The sequence below is a fragment of the Chiloscyllium plagiosum genome, unplaced genomic scaffold (assembly GCF_037043375.1).
Source record: "Chiloscyllium plagiosum isolate Xiang-an unplaced genomic scaffold, Cpla_swu_hap1 HiC_scaffold_37, whole genome shotgun sequence".
Lineage (NCBI taxonomy): Eukaryota > Metazoa > Chordata > Chondrichthyes > Orectolobiformes > Hemiscylliidae > Chiloscyllium > Chiloscyllium plagiosum.
The window spans coordinates 14,523,214-14,533,459 of NW_028270175.1; the positions used below are offsets into that span (position 1 = coordinate 14,523,214).

Consider the following 10,246-nt stretch of genomic DNA (forward strand, 5'->3'; position numbering starts at 1 on the left):
ACCCCGCTGCCCCCCATTTCCTTCCTACCTCCCAGCCCCCCTATGAATGGCCTTTCTGAATCTCCCCTCTGTGTTCTAGGCCTTCCCCCTCATCTCCACCTCACGATGGCTACAGAAAAGTGGGGAGCTGACTGTCTTTGTGGAAGAATCTGGAATCTTGCGCAAAGTGTTTGGGAAGCAAAGTTGTTTCCTCTTCCTTTTCAATGATGTGTTGATCGTTACCCGGAAACGAAGGTATCTCTCCTCTGCAGGTTACCCTGGAAACCTGGTATTTGAGCAGTGACTGTAGACAAGTGTTGGTAATGAGGCAAGAAAGGGTGATGGAGGATTGTTAGAGAGTTGCTGCAAGTTATCACAACCAAACACAATGTCCCGACTCGATCACTATCCTCTACTGTCACTGGATAGTGATCTTGTGATCTGTGTTGTCGACCAGCCACAGGGAGCCATTTAGATTAGATTACTTACCGTGTGGAAACAGGCCCTTCGGCCCAACAAGTCCACACCAACCCGCCGAAGCGCAACCCACCCAGACCCATTCCCCTACATTTACCCCTGCCCCTAACACTATGGGCAATTTAGCATGGCCAATTCACCTAACCTGCATGTTTCTGGACTGTGGGAGGAAACCGGAGCACCCGGAGGAAACCCACGCAGACACGGGGAGAATGTGCAAACTCCACACAGTCAGTCGCCTGAGGCGGGAATTGAGCCCGGGTCTCTGGCGCTGTGAGGCAGCAGTGCTAACCACTGTGCCACCGTGCCACCCATCTGCCGTACCTGGTCATCTGTATCTCTTGGTTAAGTGTGAAGCCTCAATCGCTGGTTAATAATCAGGGGTCACCCACTTAAAACAGAAGTTAGACAGTTTTTTTTTCCCTATGAGGGCCATGACTCTCTCTCAGTCACTGAATATTTTTAAGACAGAAGTAGAAACATAGAAAATAAGAGTCTTCGGGTTTGTTTTGCCATTCCATACAATTTTGGTTGATCATCCAACTCAATCCCCCGTTCCTGCTTTCTCCCCATACCCTTAGATTCCTTTAGCCCTAAGAACTAGGTAGACTGATTCTTCCCCAGAAAAGGGTTGAAGGCTTTTCAAGGGCAGGTAGAAACATGCACTCGAGATTACAGTCCGATCCGCCAGGATCTTATGGAGTGTTGAAGGCTTGAGGGGCTGAATGGCCTACTCCTATTCATAATTTGTACATTTGTGTGCCTCCATACACTCATTTGCCCAGATGAGCATATGGGAGTAAAGCAGAGCTTGGGACCATTGATAACCAGATGCTCGACCCTGTGTGAACATGTGATTGTCTCTTCCCTTCCCCAATGTTCTTCATCTATCAACATGACCAAGGGGGATGTTTTGGGGATCAAAGGTCAGGTGTTGAGTCTGTCTCATTGTGACCAGGGACTGAAGCTTGTTGTCCTTTCTTGGCAGTGAGGAGAGTTACACGGTACAGGACTACGCCATGTTGGACCAGGTGGAGGTGGAAGCGCTGGAGAGCAACGAGTCTCCCCACTCTCCCCCAGGCAAGGCCGTGAGTGGTGGAACCCTCCCTCGCACCAACTCCAATGCTAGCCTCTTCAAAATAAACATGAAGAAGAACAGCGCTGGTGAAATGGAGGAAATTGTGTTAGCTACAGACTCTGAGTAAGTGCCATCGACCAACCATCTGTGTCTGTGTTTGTGCTTCCTCTAGTGAACTGGAATTTCCTTAGTGACCTTCCCACTATTTCCCACCTTTTCCCTCTGTTTTCCTCTTCTCTTCCCCTTTTTCTCCACTGTTTTCTCCTCTTTGGCCCTCGCTGTTACAGAGAGGGCCCTCCATGGGACTTCCTACTCGACAAATACTTCTGACCTGAAGCAGCGATGTGTTGAGATGCTCATTCAGTTGTGTTGAGCACCACAGCTGAGGTCAGCACTAATCCTCACGCTCGATTTGTCTCCAGGTTAACTTTGTCAGGGAGGTCATTGCAAAATACTCAGGCCCTGGAATCTCTGTGTATTTCCCTCCCCATAGGAAGGCCCATGATCAGTGCTGGTGCCCCAGACACATCAGCTGACAGCCATGGCCTCAGGCCTGATCTTAAACCAGGCCGAACCGTGCAACTCAGTAATGGGACAGTTCTGCCTAATGATTCAGAGAGGGAGCGGGGCAATGGAGATCATTCTTTAGCTTGATCTCCCACCTGGAGTAGGTTGAAGTGCGGCTAATCCCAGATCCAACCTGATATTATCACCACGGAGACCAGGAGTAGTACGTTTTTCTCTTGAGCTGCCACCCCCTTATCCCAAGGGCATCACTCCTTAGTAAAAGCGCCAATGCAATGAAGCCCTTCAGTCACAGCAATCAGCTATTTCCCTCGTCTGTCCACCTTGTCCAGCAACTTATTCTAGACGTTGATCAACCTCTGTCTGATCTACTAACATATCATTAATCAATTTATTTATTCTGGGGCATGTCTTTTCCTGAGGCCATTGGATCAACCACATGCTGTGACTGACTGAAATCTTCAGGTAGACCAGTTGAGCTCTGGGGGAAAAACCAGATGCTGTTTTTGAAGCCAGTTTTTTGTCCTGATGTGAACCCGATTTTTGGTCCTATTTGTTTTACCTGGAGCCACCCCTCACTCGCCTTTTTAAAAATGAAAATCAAACTTTAGCCTGCACTGGTGAGATTTGAACCTGCGATCTCCACTGATCAGGCCGTCAACATTTTCTACTACATCTTGGTGACCATCGATTTTCGCAAACAGAAAATGACCGGAGGTGGGGAGAATAGTCCATGAAATGTCACTCAATTAAATGATCTGAATATATTTGGTATTCCCAGCAGAGATCCCAGCTCGAGGGGATTATGGAGTCAGGCTGAGAGGAAGGCGTGACTGTTCTGTCAACCTGTTCCCTCTTCAATACCCAGTTTAGAAACATTCAGAATCCTTGTTTACCTTGTGACTCCAGTATTGGAGAAGAGGCAAATGTTTGTGAAACTAATGGCCCTCTTGGTATATTACAGCTTAGATATGATTTTTTTTTATGCAAGTTTTGCTTGTGGGTGGTTTGAGAGATGTTGGTCAGACACCGCCATCTGCTGGTTGTTCAGAATTATGCATGGAAGCTCTTGGTTGGATTATCAGATGGTTCTGGTGAGGTCCCAAGATCCTCTGGGCAAGCAGCAGTGGTCTTCGAGAGAGGGTGGCTGAATCTCAATGTGTCAGTGGAAGTAAGGGTGGAGGGGGGAGGAGGAGGAGTGTGTCACAGTGTCCTGGGCTCCCTCAAGGCCACAGTGTAATGTGAGCACTGCTGCTGTTTCTTTCATGACAGGAGCGACCGAGCTCGCTGGATCCACGCCCTCCAGGAGAACCATGACGACCTCGTCAATAAAGAAGGTACGGTCAGCGCTGCATCTGTCCGACAGAAACCGAAACCACAGCTAAATACCTCAGCCACAAGACTCAGAAGGCAAAACAATGCTGTTCTCCAAAAGCTGTCTGATTCCTGTCTCTCCCCCCCCCCCCCCCCCCCCCACTTTACCTTCAGTTTGGTTTGCAAGTTGAACGTGGTTGTCAGGGTAATGCCTTTGGAATTGGTAGGGAAAGGTTTGAGTAATGGTTGCTGATCGCAAAACAAACTGTTACCAGTGACCTTCACTTTGGTTATCGAGGTAAGGAGGACTTTGCTGTTGCCATGTTGCATTGTCACATCTCTCTCTTGTGTGAGGCCTTATGTAAACAAAGATGATCCTGCTCACAGGAACTTGACTGTTAATAGGAAACAAATCTTTGGGCAGAACATATTGAAACAAACTAGGTTCTTAGACATCATCGAGAGCCAACGTTTCGAGCATAAGCTCTTCATCCTCGCCTGCTCCTTGGATGTTGCCTGACCTGCTGCGCTTTTCCAGCACCACACGTTTTGACTCTGATCTCCAGCATCTGCAGTCCTCACTTTCTCTAAGATTCTTAGACAGTAAATAAAAACTACAAGAACTGCAGATGCTGGAAATCGAAACCAAAAGCAGAAATTGCTGGAAAAGCTCAACAGGCCTGGCAGCATCTGGGGTGAGAAATCAGAGTTAACATTTCAGGTCTGGTGACCCTTCCTCAGAATTCTTAGACAGGATAGATGCAGCAAGGCTGTTTCACCTCATGGGAAAGTCCATGACCAGAGCATAATATCTGATAAGGGGGTGAACATTTAGGACAGAGATGAGGAGGAAGTTTTTTTTTTCTCTGAAAACTGTGAATCTGTGGAATTCTTTAGCTCAGAGGGCTATCGAGGCTGGGTCATTAAGTAGATTCTAGGCTGAGACAGATATTTAATCAGTAAGGGAACTGAGGGTTACAAAGAAAATGCAGGAAAACAGTTGAGAATTATCAAATTGGTCATAATCTCATTGGATGATAGAGCAGACTTGATGGGCCGAACGGCCTACATTTGTCCTACATCATATGGTCTAATTGTTGCTGTTAATTCTGTGACAAATGTTGGCCAGGACACGAGGAGCGCTACGTCCTCGGGCAACCGTCTGTGTGGAGTTTGCACGTTCTCCCCGTGTCCGCATGGGTGTCCTCTGGGTGCTCCGGTTTCCTCCCACAATCCAAAGATGTGCGTAGTTGGATTGGCCATGCTAAATTGGCCATAATGTGCACGGGTGTGTAGTCAAGGTGGATTGGCCATGGGAAATGTGGGATTACAGGGATAGGTTAGGGGGTTGGGTCTGGATGGGATGCTCTTCTGAGGGTCAGTGTGGACTCGATGGAACAAATGGCCTGCTTCCACACTGTAGGGATTCTGTGATTTCTCTCTGACAGAGCAGTCCTTACTTGGTCCTGGCCTCAATATGACCTGGAGTCAGCATCAGCACGTGGTCAAGGGAAGCAACTTGACTTGAAATTATTGAATGTACCCTCCTCCCCGCTACCAGTCATTGGCTGAGCAGCAACTGTGAATACTGGAGCCTATGGTGTGGTTTCACTTTCAGGGTGGGACATGGGTAGGAAAGGTTTCAGCTGAGAAATTGATCCCTCAGGGTTATTCTGCAGAGTCCCCAAACCTTGGGCTGTGACAGGAGGGAAGGCCAGTTTCCTGTGTTTGTGCTGAACAGGATCAACAGCTGAGACTATCACACCCACTCAGTGGGTGCAGAGGCAGCATCAGGGGATTAGAATGTGCACAAACCCTGTTTCTAAAACAAAACCAGAGCACTTTTATTGTCAGGGTGGCCCTATGTTGCAGATTCAGGAGTGAACCTGCAGCCTTCCCCCAGCCATACACTGTCGTACAAGTTCATGCTAAACTCACATTGGCTCCTGCTCCACCAACACCTCTTCTGAAAATTTCAGTCTCTTATTCCTTTATAGCTTCACTGCTCTCTAACTCCGTAAACTCCTCAATTCCTGCCCACCCCCCCTCCTCCTCCTATCCTGACCCCCCCGCCGTACCTCCGGTCCTGTCCCTTCTCCTCTGGAAACTCTGACCTCCTCCCCCTCCCCACCCCCTCCTCCCCCTCCCCGCCTCATCCTCCTGTCCTGCCCACCTTCTCTGAGAGCTGTGCCCTCCCTCCATCATTGGGAACTGGGCGTTTTCTCACAGGCTCACTGAGTTGCAACATTCCCTGTTTAAATTCTTCTGCCCCTCTCCCTCTTTCACTGAGGTTGTGTTTGCCTGTGGCCAGTGTCAATGATGGTTGCTCCTCCAAAGTGCCTTGGCATTTTACCCCCAGGGTCTAAGAGGTGCTGTTGGAATACAAAGTTGTTGTTGGTGTAGGGGATGACTGGCTTTCCCCTTCCTTTCTCCTAGGCCTCCCACAGGTGGAGATTACCAAGGCCTATTTGGCCAAACAGCCAGATGAGCTGACACTCCAGCAGGCTGATGTGATCGTGGTCCTCCAAAAGGTTGATGGTAAGTCTGAGGAAGGAACCCTGTGTGGCCATAGATTTCCCGAACTGTGTGGCTCTCCAGTGCATGAAGGCATCATTGGGCTTCAGCCTCCCAGGATGAGACAAGGTCTCTGATCTGGGTACTACTGGCTTGAGACACACTACTGTGTAGGGTTGGTTCAACCATTCCCCCTCCTTAGGCACCATCTGGGTTCACTCAGTGGTGGTGGCCACTGAGACCTTCTCCCTTCCAGAGCTTTCAGCTGAGGACGGGCAAGTACAGCTGGAACCAAACAGCGCAGGAGAAAATCATTCATCCCACTGCGGTTGGGCTCGCTCCTTGAAGGAACTGTCAGATTTGTTTCTATCCTCTCACCTTTTTTAAATGTTCTAATTTTGAAATGTTTACATGTTACTGCGGGTTCTGCGCCTGTTTCACACCCTGTGTTTTTGTTTCACAAATTCCCTGCTGCTCCTTGCACTTGGGGGTGGTCTTATTCCCTGTGGAACCAGCCAGTGGATTAAGTGCGGTTCAATAAACCGAGCGATTCTCCACATTATGGCGTCAGCAGGAGGGGCGTCCTGGTACATCTCATTTACCCAGGTCTGCGAACCTGTTTCTGAAATTGTGGCGAAGCGCCCTAATTTTAAATCATGGTTATATTTCCAGCAAAACACAGTGAGGGAAGAGTAATTACATATAAATTGTGTCTAAGATCAATCCCAGTCACCTCTGGCAGTGTGGTCTCCCACTGTGAATCAGTAATTACCCTGTCAGTCATGCCCATTCTGGCTAGGACTTATGAAGTCATTCTACGTGATGATATATTTTCCAAACAAATGCTTTTCTCAAGCAACTTCCTCTCTGTAAAGTATTCACCCTTGGTGAGGGGGGAGGGGCAGCTCCACTGATTGGTAAGTCGCTGTCCACTGGTGCCTTGGTTAAGGCTCTAGCCTTCAGATTTAGTGTTGTCTGTGACTGTGATGTGCGTCACAACTCCGGTTCCCCCTTCACCTCTCCCCCCTCGGGTGGCTCCAACTCTGCACTCCGGATCTTTGGAGTGAGGCAACTGGTTGAATCATTCCAGGACTAAGCAAGCGTCTGGAGGCTGAGTCCAACTGTCAGACAAGAGCTTGATTGTTCAGTTTCTGTGATGCCCCCTTGCAGTCAAAAAGCCTGTGTGTCGTTGAGTTTGCTCAGAAGGGGTATCTGGGATTTTCTGTTACCCTCACTAATTTGAATGTATTTGAATATCCTGTTCCCAAAGTGTCCATTCCTTGTACCCTTGACCACACCAAGTGCCCCCTCCACTTGCCCATCTTGTTAGGGCTTTGCTAGATCTCACTCCCTCCACTCCCTGCTTTCTCTCTGATACTCTAACGGCATCTTCCCCCTTTCTCTGAATAGGCTGGTACCGGGGAGAGAGGATACGTGACTGGGAGATGGGCTGGTTTCCCGAGTCCTGCGCCAAGGAAATAACCAACCGCATCGCGGTGCGACGAAACGTCCAGCGAATGGAGAGATTGCGGATTGAAACTGACGTCTAGTTCTGGCGTCAGAGCCAAAGCTCCGTTTGTTCTGGTGTGACGGAGCCTGGATTTTAACAAAACTGCCAAGGCTGTTGTGACAAACTTGGCAACCAACTTTTCCCATTAGTCATTGCCATCAGACTGTGTAATTGTAGCACTGGGGCTGAATGACCCATCAAAAATGATCAATGGATTAAATATGTTAGTCAGGGGTGGTTAAGGAATATATTTTTCAAAAGGAGTTTGACTCTGATTGCAAATGATTGGTAACCCAGTCACCAGCCTCTTTGATTACGCCCTGTGTGCGCAGCAAGGTACTTTTTAAAGCAGAATTTGAAATGCTATATATTTTTAAACTCAGGATCCATGTGACTATGGACGTAGAGATTGGGGGGCGTGGAGGGGAGTGGAGTGACAGGGGAGGGTGATTGTAGTTAAAAACCTACCATTCCTGATTTTTTTTTTCCATGAGTTCAATACCTAATCCAGGAGTGAAATTCCAGCATTACCAAAGCAGATCCTAATTCAGCATCTGAAATGGAAGGTTTTAAGAACTTTTGTTTGCTTTGCTGCAGATTGGTGTCTATCAGTAACCGATGCGAGGTATTGCAAGAGATCTGTTCCAGCAGACAAACCTATTGATCAGTTACTCCAGTTAAACAAAGCTCTTGTTCCATGTTGAACACCTTTAAAGTTAGAAACCAAAATAAAGCTGTTCCCTGCCCACACCTTCCACAATGATAGGGAGGCTGTGTATGACTCGGAGCAACTCTAAAAGCAAGCGTAGTTCATTACCCTCAGCTTGTTCACTGAGGATGGTATTGACTGATCATATGGGCTCTGTCACCGAGATTCTTAATCAAATTTCTCTTGTGAATACCATGCATACAATTGGTCACAATTCCCTTCTCCGACTCCTTGCGTTCTATCCATCTTCTGTTAAGGATAGCTGGTTTTGGAAGGCTTAACTTCTGAAGCCACACAGTGAAACCTCAAATCCTAATGCTGATCATTGAAACCAGGCTGGTGTCCATGGGCACTGGAGTGCTGCGCACACACACACACCTCCAAGGAGGACGAGCAGGGTGTGGACAATGGAGACAAAGCAGGAAGTGGTTAAACAGAGGAATACATTATCGAGCAGATGGCTTATACCACTAATTTGTTACATTCCTGCTCCTGACTGGCCCATCTCGACAGTCCTGGTGAGGAAGATGTCTTTAATTTGAACCTGCTTGATTTTAGGATATCTGTACAAGAGTGCCAAAAATAAACATTCGCCTTGCTCCCATCCTCGATAACCTTGAACTGCTTGCTTTACTTTGCAGTTTGGTGAGAAATGACTGCTTTATAAAGGCCCTCCCTGAGAGCCTTCCCCTACCATGAACTGACCTTGTGATGCGTTGCCTACAGTTCCCTGTGGGGCTCGACCTGGTGAGTGTCGTCCCTCTCCTATTCCAAGCATGGGCATTTTGTGGACTTTTATTTTTGCCAAAGATTCTGAGATTCTGGTGGTCAGGCTCAGGAAGGAAATCCATCCACAATTGCCCAATCCCCAGCCACCAATGTGTTCTGAGCTGAGTAGGAGACTTCCAGGTTCAATACCCATCCCAAGCTAAAACGTTCTTGGTTTGGTGGTGTAGAATAATGTTGTAGAGACACAATCAATGATGCTTGTTTTGGAAGGAGGGAGATCTCTTCCCATCGCCAACACTCTGTTGACATTGTCTGCAGTGATTTAGTGCTACCCTCTGCCATTGCTAGCTCATTTTCCTTCCCCCTCACCATCAATGGGAAACCTAACAGAACATGCATGCATTGGCGAGCTGATTTGCTGACTCCTGCTTCACATTGTTGCCAAGATACGTTTTACTTAAGATAACAGGGAGAGGGGTTTCAAGTAAAGGAAGATTCCTTAATTTTGAGGAGGATTTTAAATGTCACCCAGTAAATCTTAACAAAACTGACCAGCAAAGGGCAACAATGTAGAGGTGGGCTCAGGGTTAAAGAAACCACCATGATTTTGCTTTTGCTGCTGAACTCCCCTTTGTTGAGATGATCAATTCATTGATCATCGTCTGCCATTTGATAGTCACACTGGAACTTGCCAAATGTTTATTAATTAAATGATGCATATTCCTGAGATGGGCAGTTTTTATGAATGTACAAATAAATATTTCTTACAATTTATGTTGGCGAATTTCTGGATTTAAGTCTGAGGGTTTCTTCTGCAGTGTTAGGAATGAATGGGTTGGAGAGAGCCCAGTGAAAGAACAATCTCTCCTCTCAGCACTTTGAAGGCAGTTTTCAGTGTGGCCGCTGTTATAGTGTTGCAGCCAATTTGGGAACAGTAAGGTGTCACACACAGGTGATAAGGAGACACTAATTTAGGCTGGGATCTGACAGAAAGATCACATGCCCCTTGTTCTCATTGTAATGTGCCATGGGGTCTTTTGTCTACGAGACCGCAAACAGAATCCTTGGTTTAACGGCATTTGTGAAAGATGGTGCTGATGAAAGGTACAGCACTCCTTCAGTTCTGCGCTGGGCTTGTTAGCTGAGATTTTGTTTACGTTGCTGCCGTGAGACTTGAATCTGATACGTAATGCTCCACAGGGCTTGAAGTCTGGAGAGGAGTCCACTCAAAGAGTCCAGTTAGCTGAATGATCAGTCTTAATAGCTCTTGCGTGGATTTTGGCCTTGCCTTTACTAAAACAAAAGCTTTCTAGCAGGTTGAGATATTGTCTTTCTGCTGACCTTGTGCACACTCTTTCATTATCCTGAATTTATCTAAAACACGAAATCCTGTCCACCCATCATCCTTTTA

The 10,246-nt window shown here is 47.4% G+C and overlaps 1 protein-coding gene across 2 annotated transcripts in view; it reads left to right on the forward strand.

The window, feature by feature from the left end:
• arhgef16 (Rho guanine nucleotide exchange factor 16) overlaps positions 1 to 9,627 on the forward strand; it is a 42,917-nt gene extending 33,290 nt beyond the window's left edge. For both annotated transcript variants that reach the window (XM_087980345.1, XM_087980347.1), the window contains exons 11-15: positions 80 to 234; positions 1,445 to 1,657; positions 3,332 to 3,396; positions 5,810 to 5,911; positions 7,298 to 9,627. In XM_087980345.1, coding sequence (XP_087836471.1) covers positions 80 to 234; positions 1,445 to 1,657; positions 3,332 to 3,396; positions 5,810 to 5,911; positions 7,298 to 7,437 — 675 coding nt within the window. In that variant the 3' untranslated portion in view covers positions 7,438 to 9,627. The remainder of the gene's footprint in view (positions 1 to 79; positions 235 to 1,444; positions 1,658 to 3,331; positions 3,397 to 5,809; positions 5,912 to 7,297) is intronic.
• The last annotated feature ends 619 nt before the right edge of the window (positions 9,628 to 10,246 follow it).